The sequence below is a fragment of the Gopherus evgoodei genome, chromosome 12 (genome assembly GCF_007399415.2).
Source record: "Gopherus evgoodei ecotype Sinaloan lineage chromosome 12, rGopEvg1_v1.p, whole genome shotgun sequence".
NCBI lineage: Eukaryota > Metazoa > Chordata > Testudines > Testudinidae > Gopherus > Gopherus evgoodei.
In genome coordinates this window covers 24598712-24617330 of record NC_044333.1, presented here as the reverse complement: position 1 = coordinate 24617330, position 18619 = coordinate 24598712, and the positions used below count along the sequence as shown (strand labels likewise).

The window sequence follows — 18619 nt, the reverse complement described above, 5'->3', positions numbered from 1 at the left end:
TTGTCAGCACTTGCCAGCCAGTCATGATCCTGATGAATGAAAGGAGTGTGTTACGTTTAACTCTACTTTTTCTAACTTTGAGCATGTCATACTGTATTTGACCATTAAACCTGTTTTAAAGGGACACTGTAGACGCCCTGTCCCAGTTAACCACCACCATAAAAGTAGGCTGGGTTTTTGTTACTTATCCCAAGAACAGACTTTGGGAACCATTTAGTAATTGGATTGAATCCTGGCTCTCTTACCTTGGAAATATTCAGCTAAACCCCCAATTATTCACTGTATTGGTGCAAACACCCCAAAGGAGGAACACATGTTTGCGTTTTAGCTCTGCAGGACAGAGCATGTGGGGGGATTCATGGGCTCCCATTGTGTGTGTTTGGAGTAGAACAGTCCATTTTCTGCTTGTATCCATGAGCCCAGCATTGCTAAGTTGTTGCCCAACTAACTCACTCTTCATGTGTTGAACTGTAAATGTTTCCTTCCAGGGGGTTCCATGAGCCCCCAAAATCCAATCCCTTCCCTAATTTTTGCTTTATCTCCCTTAATGATGACTGCTGTTTCCATCTAAGAAGAACTGGATTGGGCCTCTGAATTTGCCAAGGGGATTGGTGCATAGGAAAGGACTACCAACCTCAGTTTCCAGTCTGCACTTATTATTTAAAATAACAAAACAAACACAGCTATCTGGCATCATTTAATTCTGTCCAGGAAAAAAAATTGAAATAAGTTTCTAAAACTGAAATACATCTAAATTTTACAGCAAAGTTTAAAAGTAATACAATAAAAATACCTTGACGGTCCTTGTAACTCTAGCTCTTAACATGAGTCCTGGGAGATGAAAGATAATCTCCAATGAATGTTACTTAGTTCTTAGTAACTGCATTCTAGTTTACTTTCATTTATAGTTAATATCGCTTCCAAACACATTTCGGGAGAATTATCCTCTGCAAACCAGAAAGATCTCAGAAAGTTGTCTGCAGTACCAATAATTTATGATAATGTAGGAGGCTCATTACTATAGTGTCTGGCTTTACTTTACAAGACTTAAATTGAATAGCAAAAAAACGATCCCAAAAAAGGAAGCAAATTCCCTAATTTAATGCTGCAAAGCGTAACTTAGCCAGTAAGAGACAGGAGATTCCAGAACCTGCAGTGAGCACGTAAATAAGTGCCCAGACTTTCAGAACTGTTCAGCTCCCAGTGCTGTTTTCTGTGGAGATTTTAGGTACTGAAACTGTTGAACAACTTTCACGCATGCTTCATCACACTCTAAATGTGCTCAGTTGAAGGCTTAGACATATTTCTGGCAGGAGCAATTTCCATAGGAGAGGACCCACCACTGGGAATTCTTGTCTCCCAGGCAGCATGGTGGAGCATAGAAATGCAGGAACAACCTCTCTCTCATCCCCACCCATCCCAGTTGGTAGAGAACGTGAGCCTTTGTTAGTCTTTTCACTGTTGAGAACAGAAAGAATTGGAGAGGAAGGCTTGTGGCCTTTATTCTAACCACTAATGCTTAGAGTTGGCCAGAGAGAGGAAGCAGAAAGCAAGTAAAGCTCCAGGGAAAGTAAGAAAGAAGAGACAACATAGAGCTCCAATGTGGGTGCCCAGTGCCAAGTTTACAGTGGCTCCATGAAGCTGGGACCATGCTCAGAAGGGGTCCCAGCCTGCTCCACTTGCACTGTGTTCCGAGACCCCGCAGGCTCCCCCCACCCACCACTTGATCCTCTCAGCCTGCCCACTGGCTGGCCGAGGGCTCCTCTCTGCCACACCCCCCGCTCTTCTCAGCCCCCGGCCAGACCCCCTTGCACCTCCAGCTCTGGGCAGTCTCTGCTTCCCCTCACCTGTGGGGCCCCAGGTGTGTGTGTGTGGGAGGAACAGTGTGGAGGGCTTCGCTGGGCCCCTCCAGGCAAGTGCGTCTTGAGGGACCCCAGCTGGGGCAGGTCCTGGCCTGGCTGATCGCGCCACTCCCGAGGGGCCGGAGTGATTTCCAGCCCTGGGACCAGCCCTGGCTGCGCTGCTGGCTCAGCCCAGCAGACACAGTTATCTCCCAGGAGACAGGGCGGAGGGGAGTGGGTCTGGGCAGGTGCTGGGCTGTGAAGGGGCAGGGAAGATCTGTGTGTGTGTGTGTTGGGGCACTAGGGTGGGGGGGATCTGTGGAGGGTGGGTTGTGCATAGAGTACTGTGCATTTGTAGGTGGGTCGGGTGGGGCGCTGGGAATAGTGGGTCCAAGAAGCCTCTGGCCATAGGGAGTTGAGGGGATGCTGTGAGGTCAGGCAACCTGAGGGGAAGGGGCACGCTGGCAGCACAGGGCCCGGTGGGCCACTGTGCATCTGGCAACTGCTGGTTAGTAAATAGTGCTCTCGCGCTGGGTGGGGCAGGGCCTCCCCTGCCATACCATACCCCATTGCCTCTTGCTGGCCCCTTGCTCCGGGGACTGACCTCCCCGCGCCATGCTCCATTGCCTCCAAGGGGGCCCACAAAAGGTTAATCCGGCCCTGGGAGCCTAAACTGCACCTGCAAAATGAGTGCACGTATGCAAGTCCTATACATAGGTGTCCAAATGACCCATGTGTGTGACAGGTTCGTGCACACGTTATGGGTGCAACTAATGTGCTCAGACTTAATGATTTGATATGGGGTCAAAAATGGATTTATTTGATCACTGTTTTCCTGGAGGTAGGCAAGAAGTTAAAGTCTATATTATTAATTGTGCCACTTTGGAGAGTAAGGATGGTCTTGAGTGTAAAATACTAGACTGGGACTCATGAAACCTGGGTTCGATTCCTTGTTCTGCCACAGACTTCCAGTGTGAACTTACGCAAGTCACTTTCTTTCTTTGTACCTTAGTTCCCCACCTGTAAAATTAAGATGATTTTTCTTTCTCATGTCTTTTGGCCTGTCTATTTGGATTGGAAGTTATGTGGGGCAAGGACTGTGTCTTATCAGATATTTGTAAAGTGTATAATACAACGTGGCACCAGTCTCATCTGGGTCCTCTAGATGCTTCCATCATACAAATGATTGTCCAATTTAGAAAGTCCACTGTGGTTTTATTTATTGTGCAGGAAAAGTGGCTGGTTTCCCCAAGGGAAAGTGGAAGGCTGGTACCCTAGCTTTAAACAGTACCCTCCGAGCTTATCTTTCACATGTATTGGGGTTTGAGAGTTCCATTTCTCATAAGCTGATTACTGATCTAGGCTGTTCATGTGATGTTTTCTCTAAAATTCGGCAAAACCATCCAATCTGATTTTGACCTATTATGTTCAGTCTCTGCTCAGGCTTCATGTTGCCCCATAGCATTAGTTGTTCATTGAGCTAGCAACCAAATTAACATGTAAACTCTGTATGTCTGTCTGTAAAAACACTGAATCACAACTGAATTTTAAATGGATTTTTAAATTTATTTCCTGCTTAGATTTGCAAATTGTTCTAATTTAAAAGCAAATTGCTTTACGTATTCCAAGACCTTGAAAACATGCTAATGTTATGGTATTATTTTTCAAAATGTCACTGTTTAATTCAGAAATAAACATTAAGTGCAATTAAAAGGCAGAAAAATTTCCTTTTTGCACCTATACAGGGGCATTGAATTGCTTTTTTATTTGGTTCACAGAGCAATGTAATAGTAGTTCTACTTACTTTTAATTTACATAAGGCTGAGCTCACTTCCTGTGTTTGTGGTAAATGGATTTTACAGAATGAAACAGATTACTAGTAATGATTGAAAAAATGATTCATTATCATCACAAACATGCTTGTCTGCTTCTTATTTCACATCATGCAAGTTTAATAGTGTCCGAAAAACATGTTTATAAAGGTTTTGCATAGAAGATAGCTACTAATTTATTAAATGTCTATAAATTAGGAATGGACGATTGATAGAAAGTGTGGCTGAAATGAGAACATGCTGTGTGCAGGAAGGGGGAGACTGGTCAGGCCGAGATAATGAGGAAGTGTCACTCTGTAGTAATGCTGGAATGTAGTAATGTAGCAGTCTTGATCTTTGGATTTTCAGCAGGTAGGATTTTATACTAGACTATACGATCTATAAGAAATAACTACTGCAGACTATTCAGTGCTCTGTTGCCATTTGGTGTAAACATACACATTTCTTGTGTGATAAACTTGTAACCTTAAAAATACCAAATATGCTGATGTGTGTCTTTGAAAGGCATCAGAATCCCTCACCTTACCTCTGTCCATCTGCTTCTCCAGACTGCCATCTCAAACTTCTCAAGGCAGACACTCAGTTCCTTTAATCTGACTGCAGTGTTTATGCTAATTTAATTTGCATAGTAGCTTCTATGGGCCATATTTTTCCATCTTTCACAGGCAGGACTCCCAGCAGCTGTAGCCCATGTGACTTTTCCAACCATGTCTGGGGTCTGACATAATGTTAACCTGAACTGTTTGTTTAACTGTATATGTGAATCAGAACTGTGTTTTTAGACCTTCAGAAGCTTTAACATATTATAGCGAGAAGAACTAGATGTGTGTGACAGCACCCTTCGCTTGGCAGACAACACAGGACATCCAGCTCAGAGCACCTCACTATAGTAGTGAGTCTGGAAAACAGTGTATTAGGCTGGTTACATATTTAGCTGATGAAAACTATTTAACCCACATTGTGTCCTTGGCTTTACCCATGAGACTGCTGCTGCGGGCAGGATTTGGTCCACTGAGTCAACCCCGTGAAGGTCTGCTGCTGGAGTTACACAATTGTGCAATCTTATCTATTTAAATAGGTCATGCCACCACACTTGATAGGAGAGTGGTGTTTGAAGGACAATGCCTACATTACTGGTCACTTTGCCTCTCCAGAAATATTTCTGAAACAAGTCATTTTGTGTATAAAAACCCAAAGATGCTTAGAGGATATGTTGTACAAATCCAAGCTAGATTTGTAGCTGAAAGCCTGTCACCTGCAATTTACTGTACATGTGACAAAGAAGCTGAATTAAGGTTGCACAAGCAACTAATTTTTGAGTGTTTGATTTTGCAGTCTTAATGTCCTCTACATAGTGTGTGTGTGTGTGTGTGTGTCTGTGTGTGTATAATTTCCTAGGTTTTTAAAAAAGAAAACTAAAAAACCAAATTCCATCCTGTGGCAGTATATTGAAACCCACGTGGGTCATCAGTAGCATTGCAACCTTTAGATCCACCACTCAGACCTCTGCCACATGAGCCAATAAAGTAAGTGATTGTAGTAGTAGGTTGTCATCCTCTATGTGGACCATTGCTGGAATAGGATGAAACACACATTTTGTTGTAGATTTCACTGATATTTGCGACAGCAGAGGAATGGTGAGACTCAGGAATCTTAGGTTCTGTTCCAGGTTCTGGAGGGGAGTGTTCTCTAGTGCATAAAGGCTCTTCTGCCTGTTTTCTTTCCTTCCCCCCTCAAAAAACAAAAAAGGGGGGGGCAAGTTTGACCTGTTCTGCCCTGTCCCCTCAAACCTGTCCTGGTTCCTTGTCCCTATCTCATTCTCCTTGCCTACCCAGTGCCAGTCTCCACTCCTCAGGCTTCTTGCCCAGCCAGTTCTTGTCTTCCCCTTCTGGCTCCTCATCCAGTCTCTCCCTCCTCATCCCTTCTTTCTTCCCCTCTCCCACTACGGGTCCCAGACCTAGTCTTCCTCCCTGGCACCTCATCCTAGCTCAGTCTCTCCTCCCCACACCCTGATTCTTTGTCCAAGTCTGTGTTCAGTCAGTCCCAGTTCTACCCTCCCCATCCTTGGCAACTGGCTCCAAGTCCCCACCCCCATTTCCTTCACTGGTTCCCAGTTTTACCAGCACCCAATCCTAGTCTCCTTGACCAGCCAGCATGGCAATGTTTAGGGTTCTTTTGCTTGCGTTTTAGTCTCCTGATCCAGTGATGAGTTCAAGAACAATAAAATAAAAATCTCTCTCTGGTGCATACACTTGCTCATGCCATACCATCTACTTGTCTTGTGGAGTTCCAAACGCATGCTTTTCAGAAAAGACAGAGAAAAGAGAAGAGTCACATGCTTTCATGTTACAGCTGTGTGACCTCAACAGTACATTTAATTCTGCTTTTCAATACACTTGATACCATGTAAAAGAAATAATCTGGCAAAGAATCATAAACAGTTTAATACGTCTAGATGACTCATTTTGTTTGAACAAATGGATTATTTTGCAAGCAGAAGTACAAATGTTAACCGGCTTTATTTTTAGTTTAAAATATCAAGAGGTCAGAAACAATTAAAGCCACTGTAAGGTGGGAGTCACCCTGGTTTGTGTTCTCTTGGATTGACACCTTACTAAAATTGCTTTTATTGCAGCTTAGTGACTTACTAGCATTTTTCTGATAAGATAACAGGAATGACTGGGTAGGCATATTTCCTGGAAAAAAGACATATGGGAAATTAAAGCTACACAGAAAATGGTATAGGCTTTTCATTTTAGCAGAACAAGGGCTGGAAATGCTAAGAAAAAAACCCTGCTACTTTCTTACCCAACCTTAAAGTGTAAATGATCGTGTTTGTTAAAAGTAATATTGGAGTAAAAGCTGCTGTAAGACTTTGTCAGGTCAAAGTTCAGTGGTTTGGTAGAAACAGTGTCAGGTACATGTAATTTATTGTGGAGCTAATTATACTTTAAAAAAAAAAAAAAGACAACATGATGTAAAGTGAAAAAGACAATTAGATCCAGCACAACAACATGGCTGCTCTAGATACAAATGGGTCAGCATTTGAATGACACCATACTCAGGGGCAAATCTGTCCCCAACATAGTTAGAGTAAATGGATTGTGAACTGGAGAAGTGCCAGAGGAACCAGGAAAAGGGTTTGCCTGATTCCCTTTCTGCCCCCTGTGGCTGAGGTTTTGAGTTTCGGATACATATAAGGTCTCTTCCTGGCACCTGGCACACTAAGTGCAGATCAGAGCCGGTGCAAGGATATTTCACCCCAGGCGAAACTTGCACCCTCCCCCCGCCAGCAGCTTCCCCTCTCTGCCCTGAGGTGCCCCCCTCACACAGCAGCTCTCCCCCTGCGCCCTGAGGCACCCCCCTTGAGGCAGCTCCCCACCCTGCACCCTGAGGCATCCCCCCCTGCCCCAGCTCACCCCTGCTCCATGCACGAGCACCCCGAGCATGCCATGGCTGCTTCACTTCTCCTGCTTCCCAGGCTTGTGGCGCCTAAGCTGATTGGCACCGCAAGCCTGGGAGGCAGGAGAAGTGAAGCAGCTCACCTCTGCCCCACCTCCTCCCCAAGCACGTCATCGCTGCTTCACTTTTCCCGCCTCCCAGGCTTGCAGCGCCTAAGCTGATTGGCGTCACAAGCCTGAGAGGCCGGAGAAGTGAAGCAGCCACAGGGTGCTCAGGGAGGAGGCGGGGCAGGGAATTCCCCTGCGTGCCCCCCCCCACCCTTACTTGCTGCAGGCGGCCCTCCTCACGCTCTCCTGCCTCAGCTCCCTCCGCCTAAATGCCAGTGGCGACCGGGGCGACCGAAGATCCAGCCGCCGTGGTCGCTGCTGAAGAAAATGGTGCCACCCAAATCCTAGTGCCCTAGGCGACCACCTAGGTCACCTAAATGGTTGCACCAGCCCTGGTGCAGATAGACTCCCTCCCTGTGCCTGCTGGCTTTAAGTGAACCTGAGAGACTAGCGTGGACACCTGCAAAGGGGCAATTTCCACCCTAATGGACTTCTGTGCCTCTCTCCTAGCAGTGGGAAGTTCTGATGCTCACCAAGTCTTGTTCATCTAAACCATGCTAGGTTGAACATGCACTTTACACTCCAATTGCCATTGCTTACTAGTGTGTCTCTTGCAACACACTAGAATATACTGGTAACTGTGTGTTCTCTGTAACAGGTCCGAATTGAGGATGACATTGCAGTGGCAGCCAATGGAATGGAGCTACTAACGTGTGTCCCACGTACTGTGGAAGAAATAGAGGCTTTCATGGCAGAAGCCCAAGGCAGCAGCAAGTCATTTGACTCCTTGGCCAGCCAAAAGTAGTAAACTCCATAGTGGTTGCTGCCTTCCGCTAACCAGCCATCATTCTGATTTTACACTACTGCTTAGAAAATCAAATGTATCAATTCTGCACAGCAAATTGAATCAGGCAAGTCATTAGGCTGGAATGATTACTTTATTAGAAATGAAGTTAGAAGGATTCAGCGCTATACCTTGAGGTAGCTCTAAGTCTTTATGGTTGCAATCAACAATTTATATTACTAAGTGCCAACTGGAAAATATTACAGCACGAACAGCTGAAATTATAAAGCTTTAACATCTCTGCTCATCTGTATCTTTCCAATCAGATCTGCATTTTGACAGCAGTGATGATTTTTTTTAAATAACAGTTATATTATCTGAATGTTGCCTGTAATAAGAAAATTCTTAGAAATCCTATTTTGGAAACTTATATCACAACTATTACAAAGTCTTTTTGTTAATTGAGAGTGGCTGAAAAAGTGACACACCTACATTTTTCTTGATATTGATGGAATGGACAGAAGTAAATGTCTAATAAAAATCCTCCCTGAAAGTTGTTCATAACTTTGTGTAGATCACTTTTTCCATCTCCCATTACATCCGTCTTCCATTACCGTAAATTATCTGAGCTTTCTATCCATTGTGTGCACTGGAAATTCAGGAACTTCATTAACTATGTTTTATTCCCCATGTACTGAGGGCACTGAATTTTCATACACAGGCCATGTCCCCTTTGCTCAGAGAGGCAGGGAGAGATGTCGGTTTCTGTCTCTGTCCTTTAAAATGTCGGGTACCATGGTTTACAGATCTGGAGTCTTACAAATTCCACCTGAACAGCATAAAGAGAGTGTCTTATGTTACAGGAATTCAGTGTTATGCAATGGACTACACTCTATAGAACTGGTGGGATTTTCAAAGCTGTCTGATAATAGTAAAAGATCCATTTAAAATTTGCTTTGATGCTCTATAAATGTGTAATTATAAACTGAGTTTCCCTGCATGCAAGATATGCATTTTCTAGAGAAACATTTCCTTACCATACAGTATATGAATAAATATGAGATTGCCCGCAAGGAATAAGTACATTTCTCGCAGTGACAGAACTGGATTACTTACAAATAACAAATAAATCCAGATCATGTTTCCTTGTTTTGTGAATACACTAAAACACAGTTTAGACTGTTGGCTCATCTGGGCAGTGACCTTGCATGTAGTCTGACTACAAAGCGTCACCAAAACAATTCTTCTGTTGTATAAACAACACATTAAATATTTATTTTAGCCCAAAAAGCGGGGGTTAGGTCCCAAGTATATTGTAAAAATCTTAAAAACCAAATCATTAATCCCAATAACCTTAATCTGTTCAGAAGCTCAGTTTGTACAGATGTTAGCTACAGTTATGGTAGCACCTATTGATACTCCTCAGAACTTTCCCAGCATCATCATATAACCATCAAGTGCTCAATTTCACTGATACAACTTCCAGACTTCTGGGCCCAGATTATTCCTTGTGTTACAGAAGGGGTGGGCAAATGTATTGGCCCGAGGGCCACATCTGGGTGGGGAAATTACACGCAGGGCCATGAATGTGGGGCAGGGGGTTGGGGAGTGAGAGGGGGTGTGGAGTGCAGTTGGAGGCTCAGGGCAGGGAGTTGGGGTGGCACAGGGTGCTTAGGACAGGGGGTTGGGATGCAGGGTGCGGCAGGGGACTCGGCAGGAGGTTAGGGTGCAGCAGGGAGCTTAGGGAAGGGGGTTAGAGTGCAGGAGCGGTGTGGGGTGCGGCAGGGGACTCAGGGAAGGGGGTTGGGTGCAGGAGGGGTGTGGGGTGTAGCAGGGGGTTCAGGGCAGGGGGTTGGGGTGCAGGAGGGGTTCAGGGTTCAGGTTCCGGCCTGGCACCACTTACCTGGAGCAGCTCCAGGGTGGCAGCAGTGCACAGCAGGCCTAAGGCAGGCTCCCTGCCTGCCCTGACTCTGCGCCACTCCCAGCAGCAGCCGGCACCACATCCCTGCGGCCCCTGGGGAAGGGGGGACAGAGGGCGCTGCGCACTGCCCTCACCTTCAGGTGCCTCCCCCAAAGCTCCCATTGGACACAGTTCCCTGTTCCCAGCCAATAGGAGCTGTGGGTGGTGGTGCCTGCAAGCAAGGGCAGCGCACTGAGCCCTCTGCCCCCTCCCTTCCCAGAGGCCAAAGGGATGTGGTGCCGGCTGCTTCTGGGAGCAGCACAGGGCCAGGACAGGCAGGGAGCCTGCCTTAGCCCTGGTGCACCATGGGGCTGGCAATCCCGCGGGCTGGATCCAAAGACCTGACAGGCTGGATCCAGCCCACAGGCTGTAGTTTGTCCACTCCTGTGTTAGAGCCACCGTGCACCAGACCATTGCCACAAGATGATCCCAAAGTGGATGGATCAACAGGTGGCATGGAGCCAGAATTGCAGCTCTTGACATCGGTGCCAAACCCCCTGTGACTGGTGTAGGGGACAGGGAGCCCTTGATACAGCTCAGCAATCTGCAGCTTCTTCTTCGAGTGATTGCTCATATCCATTCCAGTTAGGTGTACGCGCCGCGCGTGCACATTCGTCGGAAAACTTTTACCCTAGCAACTCAGTGGGCCGGCAGGTCGCCCCCTAGAGTGGCGCCACCATGGCGCTCCATATATACTCCTGCCGGCCCACCCGCTCCTCAGTTCCTTCTTACCGCCCGTGTCGGTCGTTGGAACAGTGGAGCGCGGCTTAGCTGACCTCCACTTCCCTAGCTACTCGTTTTCTCGTATATAATTATGCAGTTATAACACTTTTATATATATATTTGTATGGTTAGTTTAGTTAGCGGGGTTCAGGAAGTAGCCCCTTCCATGAGCCCAGTGCCGGAGCCATGCATGGCTCACCGGGTTTTAAAAAGGGGCCCGGCTTGCCAGAAGCCGCGGCCGAAGAGAGATCTACATGACTCCTGTTGAAGTGCCTCAGGGAATCACACTTGACAGATAAGTGCCCCATTTGCAAGGCTTTTAAGCCGAGAACAAAAAGGTGCGGGACTTTCACTTGCCCCTCCACCTTGGGCGCGGAGCGATGTTCAAGCGGCGGGCAGAAGCGCCTCCTCGGCACCGGACCCCGCCGGTACCACCAAGGCCTTTCGGCACCGACCGTCGCCGGCACCGATGTCGACTCGGCACCGCTCCCTTCTTCCGAGGTCGAGAGAGTCTACGATTCCTGCTGGTGCCTGGCGGCTCCCCGGCACGCGCCGTGGTTGAGCCCCCTGCTCCCGCTACTTCCGTGCCACCTGCATCGCAGCCAGAGAGCTCGCCTCAGTTGCGTTATCCGGCACCGTCACCTGCAGAGGCACCGATGACTTCGGCTCCGTCGATTCCAGTCCCCCAGGACCAGGGAATCCGCTGCCTGGCAGCTCCCCGGCTCGCGCCGTGGTAGAGCTTACTGCTCCTGCTGCTTCTGTGCCAGCTGCACCACAGCTAGACAGCTCGTCTAAGATGGCTCGCCCGGCACCGACGACGTCGGCACCGTCGATCCCGGTCCCACGAGGGCCGTAGAATCCGGTGCCTGACGGCTCCCCGGCACGCGCCGTGGTTGAGCGTATTGCTCCTGCTGCTTCCGTGCCAGCGGCACCGCAGCCAGAGAGCTCGTCTACTCGGATCGCCCGGCGCTGACACCTGCTACGACACCGATGACGTCGTCACCGTCGATCCCGGTCCCATAAGGGCCGTAGAATCCGGTGCCTGACGGCTCCCCGGCACGCGCCGTGGTTGAGCGTATTGCTCCTGCTGCTTCCGTGCCAGCGGCACCGCAGCCAGAGAGCTCGTCTAGTCGGATCGCCCGGCGCTGACACCTGCTACGGCACCGATGACGTCGTCACCGTCGATCCCGGTCCCACAAGGGCCGTAGAATCCGGTGCCTGACGGCTCCCCGGCACGCGCCGTGGTTGAGCGTATTGCTCCTGCTGCTTCCGTGCCAGCGGCACCGCAGCCAGAGGGCTCGTCTACGTCGGATCGCCCAGCACCGACACCTGCTGCGGCACCGATGGCGTCGGCACCGTCGATCCCGGTCCCACACGGGCCGTAGAATCCGGTGCCTGACGGCTCCCCGGCACGCGCCGTGGTTGAGCGTATTGCTCCTGCTGCTTCCGTGCCAGCGGCACCGCAGCCAGAGGGCTCGTCTACGTCGGATCGCCCGGCACCGACACCTGCTGCGGCACCGATGGCGTCGGCACCGTCGATCCCGGTCCCACACGGGCCGTAGAATCCGGTGCCTGACGGCTCCCCGGCACGCGCCGTGGTTGAGCGTATTGCTCCTGCTGCTTCCGTGCCAAAGGCACCGCAGCCAGAGAGCTCGTCTACGTCGGATCGCCCGGCACCGACACCTGCTGCGGCACCGATGACGTCGGCACCGTCGATCCCGGTCCCGCAAGGGCCGTAGTATCCGGTGCCTGACGGCTCCCCGGCACGCGCCGTGGTCGAGCTAATGCTCCGGCTGCTTCCGTACCAACGGCACCGCGGTCAGAGAGCTAGTCTAAGTCGGTTCGCCCGGCACCGACACCTGCTGCGGCACCGATGACGTCGGCACCGTCGATCCCGGTCCCGCAAGGGCCGTAGAATCCGGTGCCTGACGGCTCCCAGGCACGCGCCGTGGTTGAGCTCCTGGTCCGGCTGCTTCTATCGGCACCGTCGATTCCAGTCCCACAAGGGCTATCGAATCCGGTGCCCGACGGCTCCCCGGCACGCGCCGTGGTTGAGCGTATTACTCCCGCTGCTTCAGTGCTGACGGCACCGCAGCCAGACAGCTTATCTAACTCGGTTCGCCCGGCACCGGCACCTACCGAAGCTCTAATGACCTCGGTACCGTGGATCCCGGCCCCACGAGGGCCGTCGAATCCGGTGCCTGACAGCTCCCCAGTACGCACTGTGGTTGAGCCTGCTGTTCCCTGCACGCCGGAGATGTTACCAACGGCGAGGGCTCTCAGTGCCATGACAGAGTCAGTGCTGCCTGACCCGGGCACCGCCGGTACGGGTAATACAGTCTCTTCAAGGGACTGTCCCCTGTCAGTACAGCAGAGCGGCACCGTCCATGATCACGGTCCCGCAGACACTCCAAGTCCTGTCGGCACGCCGGACACCACTGGCAGTCCCGGTACTGTTTTCCTCGGTACTGGTCACACTCGCTGCACCGGTCGGTATCCCGTTCGCCGACCCGCTATCGGCACCGTTCCGACATCTGGCACCGGGGCAGGTACCTTGACTCCTGTAGCTCTTCTCCGAGCCTCGAGATCTCGGTCGACCTCCCGACACCGTTCTGGTTGCGGGTCTGGATCTCGTTCCAGGTACCGATACGCCTCCCGATGCCGGTCCCCGGTGCCGAGTTGGGCAAGGTCCGAGTGAGTCAGAGACTCGGCCCGTGCCTTCTTTTAGTACCTCCATGGCCATCCGGACACGCATCCGTGTCATCCCATATGCGCAGATTTTATGCTCAGGACCACGATCCTGATATCATGGCCAGCGGGCGCCAGCCCCGAAGCAGAAAGAGCCTTGGCGAATGCAAGGTGTACTCTGCAGGGGCCCTGCGCCTCTGGGTAGCAAAGCAACAAGCCTTGCTTAGCTGCGATAATTATAGCACCTGGGTGGAGGAGTTTCTCCCTCGAACCTCCCACCTAGAGTTCGCTGCCGTCTTGGAGGACGGGGGAAAGAATTTACCCTTTGTTGGTAAAGGCATCTTCGCGGCAGAGACAGCCCCAGACTGCGAAGCCTGCTGGACAATAGGGTCCTAATGCGTCTCAGCGTGTATACGCTTGCGACCAAACGCAGGCCTTTATGGCCCCAGCCGCCATACTCTGTGCCTAGCCAGAGGCAGAACTCTGGAAAACGGCAAGGCCAAGGTGGTCGCAGACAAACGTCAGGCCCCCTAAAAAGCCAGAGTCGAGGTCCCTCGCAATTACCACTGGGACCAAAGACGGACCTTCCAAGGTTCGTCGGAGGGCGGTGTACCAGTCGCAGGACGGGGTCCTGATCCCGCTTTCTCCTGGCATGGCCCCAGTTACTTTTAGATCGCTGGGTCCTGCGCACGATGGAGCATAGGTACCACCTTTAAATTGCTCCAGCCCTGTCCCCCTTCAGCGGACGAAAGGGGCTAGGGGTTTTACTCCCGTTATGCCCTAGTTCCCCACTCGAACACAGGTCTCAGACCTCCCTGGTCCTGCATGGACTCAACCGGTTTGGGATAAGGTTAAAGTTCTGCATGGTATCCCTGGGAACCATTATTCCATCCTTGCCTCCTGGGGGCTACTATGCCGCCCTGGATAGGAAGGACGCGTACCTTCGCAATGCCATCTTCCCTCCGCACGGGAGATGCCTCCGCTTTATAGCCAGCGGTGAATACTCCCGGTTTACGGCCATAGTCGCCGCCTACCGTAGCTATGTCGGATATGCGTTTTTCCGTATTGGGACGATTCGCTTATCCGAGGAGACTCTGACGCACAACCCACTCAGCCGTGGGCATCGTCACGGTCTTATTCACAGATCAAGGCCTGATGATTACTATAGAGCAATCCACTCTGGTTCCCACGCAGAGGTTGGGCTTCCTAAGGGCTATCTTGGTCTCCTACCTAGCCGGAGCCTGCTTATCGCAACTGCGGTTTTAGGCGATGGCATCAATCATCTGAGGTCTGAAGGCTTTCCCAACGACCTCAGCTCGTTCTTGTCTCAGTCTCCTGGGTCCATGGTTGCCCGCAAGTTTGTAACCAAGCACGCCAAGCTCCGCCTCCGTCCTCTCCAAGTCCGGCCCACCTCGGCGTACCGCTTGGACAGGGAGCCAATGGTCATGGTAGTCACCGTTCCCTCGAACGCCTTAGGCTCCCTAGAGTGGTGGCTAACCCCCTCCTTGGTGTGGACAGGATGCGGTTTCATCCGCCCCAGCCCTCACTGCCCCTGACGGCGGACGCATCATCTCTCTGCTCGAGTGCTCATGGTCACCTCCGAGCTTAAGGCCTTCGGTCTTCTAGGGAGCTGGCATTCCTCATTAATGCCCCAAAAATCAGAGTAGTCCGCCTGGCATGCCAGGGGTTCCAGCGGCAGCTGCGAGGCCGTTGTATCTCGGTGTTTACAGCCAACACAATGGCCAGGTGCTTCATAAGCATTCAGGGGGGACATAGTCCTCCCCCCTTTTTTGTCAGGAGGCCATCCATTTCCGGGTCTTTTGCATGGCCCGCTCGATGGAGCTGGCGACGTCCTTTCTCCCAGGCGTTCGGAACGTCTTATCTCTTTGACTCAGCAGGTCTTTCCTGTCTTACGAGTCATCACTCTGCCCCATGTGAGGCGTCCCGCTTTCCGGAGGTGGAAATGGTTCCTCACACAGACCTGTTCGCTCACCGCGAGTGCAGGAAATGCCAGGTGTTCTGCTCCTTCCAAGGTCTCTCCTCGGAATCGATCTTGGACGCATTCCTGATACCGTGGAACGGCCAACTGCATTATGCCTTCCCGCTGTTCCCACTGGTTCGTTACGTCCTGCTCAAATTCCGCAGGGGCGGAGCGTGCGTCATCATGATCACTCCAGAGTGGTCCAGGCAGCACTGACATACCACGTTGCTCGGCCTGTCAGCCCAGACCTCATCACTCAGGGCAATGACAGGCTTCGTCACTCGGACCTGCAGCCTCTTCGCCTCACGGTGGCTCCTGCGTACCTGAGTTGGGGTGACAGGCAGCCTTCCACCTGGTCAACGTACCGAGCCAGGTGGAAGCGTTTCCTTTACAGCTGCAGTACGCTCGATCTTGCTCCTGCTGAGGTCTCGATCCCCTCTATTTGGCCTGCCTCTGGCCTTCAGCGGCAGGATCTGGCGGTATCATCGCTGAGGATACTCTCAGCAGCCGTCCCTACCTTCCAGCAGGCTAAGATGGACGTTCAGTGTCCCACGCTCTATGGGTTCGAGGTCCCTCAAGGGCTTGGAGCGCTTGCACCCTCGGGTGCGCCGCCCAGCCCCGCCCTGGGGCCTCAACCTAGTCTTGGCCAGACGGGTCTCTGAGATCAGAGCTCTTACGAAGGTTCCACAAAGACAAGGTGCAGTTGTGACCGCACCCGGCTTTCCTCCCTAAGGTGTTTTGGCCTTTCATGTTACCCACAGCTCAACGCAATGGGCATAACCGTTGCACTCCTTGGACATCTGTGGAGTGCTCGCATTATGTTGTGCTGACAGAATCATTTCCTAAGGTGCCCCAGCTCTGCCCCGGTAGCGGGCCAAAGGGAGGGCTTGCTTGTTTTCCTCTCAGAGGATCTCATCTTGGGTGATGGCGGACATCCCCACTTGTTCTGATTTGGCTCATATTTCCCCAAGCCACATCACTGTGCATTCTACCAGGGCTCAGGCTTCATCTGCCGCCTTGCTGGCTCGTGTTTCTACCCACGAGACCTGTCACGAAGCTCCATTGGTCCTCGGTCCTTACCTTTGCTTCGCAGTATGCCCTGGTTCAGCAGTCAAGAGAGGCTGTAGCCTCTGGCTCGGCAGTTTTATTCTGCCACATTTCACTCCGACCCCACCGCCTTTGTAAGGCTTGGGATTCACCTAACTGGAATGGATATGAGCAATCACTCGAAGAAGAAAAGACGGTTACTCACCTTTGTAACTGTTGTTCTTCGAGATGTGTTGCTCATATCCATTCCGCATCCGCCCTCCTTCCCCACTGTCGGAGTAGCCGGCAAGAAGGAACTGAGGAGCGGGTGGGCCGGCAGGAGTATATATGGAGCGCCATGGTGGCGCCACTCTAGGGGGCGACCTGCCGGCCCACTGAGTTGCTAGGGTAAAAGTTTTCCGACGAATGTGCACGCGCGGCGCGTACACCTAACTGGAATGGATATGAGCAACACATCTCGAAGAACAACAGTTACAAAGGTGAGTAACCGTCTTTTCTGTAACAAGACCCTAACTTGTATCAGGGCACTAGCCTGGCACAGTGCAGCCTAGGATCACAGAATACAACTTCAAACCACTTTTAGTCCCCTGCTTACTGCACTGCATTTTGCTCTTCTCATCAGCAGCTGGAACTGGGTCTTGGTCTGGAATAATTTCTTCTGAAAATGTTAATTGGGTTCCTCTATGCACCCTGAACACACTCATTGTGATTAGTCAATGAGTGACCCATTGACAAATACAAAATTGTGCTAAATAGTGATTAATCAAACACATACATTTAAATATTCTAGTCTAGAATACTTGGCTCAGTTAGTTTTGATGTAAATTTGTTTTACAAAAATGGGGACTGTTTCATCTTGTGGTGGTAACTCCACTATAATATGGCTTGTAAAAGGTAAGTCTCATGAGCTCTAGAATGAGGTTTCTGCTCTTATAAATCATCACTGAGAAGTGGGGTGAGATGATGGGGCTTCTTGTGACTATTGGCAGGCTTGTCTGTAACTGCATTAATCCTTCCCCTGCTTTTCATGCCCCCCTAACAAGCTGGTAGCTATTGAAACGTCCTAATGAAAAGGACTCCAGTTTTTACTGCAATAACTTTGCAGCTACGAGAACAGATACCGAGAGAGAGTCTAACAACGTTCTAGGCTCTCCTCCATCCAAAACCCCCTGACCAGTTTACCCAGTGCAAGACTGTGCCTGTGTCACCACTTCTTGGCCTCGATCAGGATCTATATTCCTGATAAGTCAAAGTACATTTCTGTAATCATACTCTGAACACACCCATTAGTTCACGACTCTGCTGCTCTGGGCACTTTGAAACTGTCATTTGCTTTGGTTGGATAGCTTTGATTATTTGAAAGTAACTTTTTACAGGTTTTAGAAAATACAATTTTGGATTTGTTTCAACTAGAATATAACCTGTGTCTAGTTAATAGGCTTCCCCCTTCCTCCATGATTAATCTTGGCAGACGTTGTTCCCTGTTGCTGTAGAACAGGTTGAGCAAATAATACTGTACAAGGCAAAGCTGGTTGTGCTTCAACATGTACCAAAGAACAAATGTTCTGAAAGGAGAAAGAACAAAATAAATGTCACACGACTGACATATTTATACCTCTTCCATTAAACATGTCCCAGATGTTTCTCTAGATCTAGTTTTGTTTTCTCAAATTTTTCTTTGTAGTCAGGGCCCCATTAAATTTGTCACCATAAAATCTACCTCTTTCTGCAGAACTCTGCTCTAGAATCTCAGCTTTTGTTTATAAAATACTAAGTACGGTATCTTCCCCTTGTGATTGTGGGGAAAAAACCTTTCCAAGAAAGAGTCGAGAATAGCCCATGCAAAGATGTCTGCCCAAGGCCTGGTCTACACACACTGTACTGATTTAACAAAGGGCGGCTATACACTCAAACAGCCACCGAAAGATCTCTCTGCTGCACTAACTCACACTGTTTGTTAGTTTGGTGCTAGTGAGTGTGTGGCCACTCTTCTGTTGGAGTAGGTACCCTATTTTGATATAGCCTAAAGTAATTTTTTTTCCAACTTAAAAACTATGAAAATAGGGTAGTTTTTTTTCTAAAAAGTCTTCACACTAGGGGTATGAAAGATTTGTTTGGTTTGTTAGCTGTGAGAGCTAACGTTTTAAATATGTTAGCTGGTCAAGGGAATAGGTTATAACTGCAGCTTGCTCATTTCTTCTAGGGTTTTCAAGTGTGTTAGCTATCATGTTTTTACTAACACGTTTTCCCCCTA

The 18619-nt window shown here is 50.1% G+C and overlaps 1 protein-coding gene across 4 annotated transcripts in view; it reads left to right on the top strand.

Annotated features, from left to right (window-relative positions):
• PEPD (peptidase D) overlaps positions 1–8530 on the top strand; it is a 215716-nt gene extending 207186 nt beyond the window's left edge. For all 4 annotated transcript variants that reach the window (XM_030581535.1, XM_030581536.1, XM_030581534.1 and 1 more), the window contains one exon: positions 7841–8530. In XM_030581535.1, coding sequence (XP_030437395.1) covers positions 7841–7987 — 147 coding nt within the window. In that variant the 3' untranslated portion in view covers positions 7988–8530. The remainder of the gene's footprint in view (positions 1–7840) is intronic.
• Positions 8531–18619: the final 10089 nt, after the last annotated feature.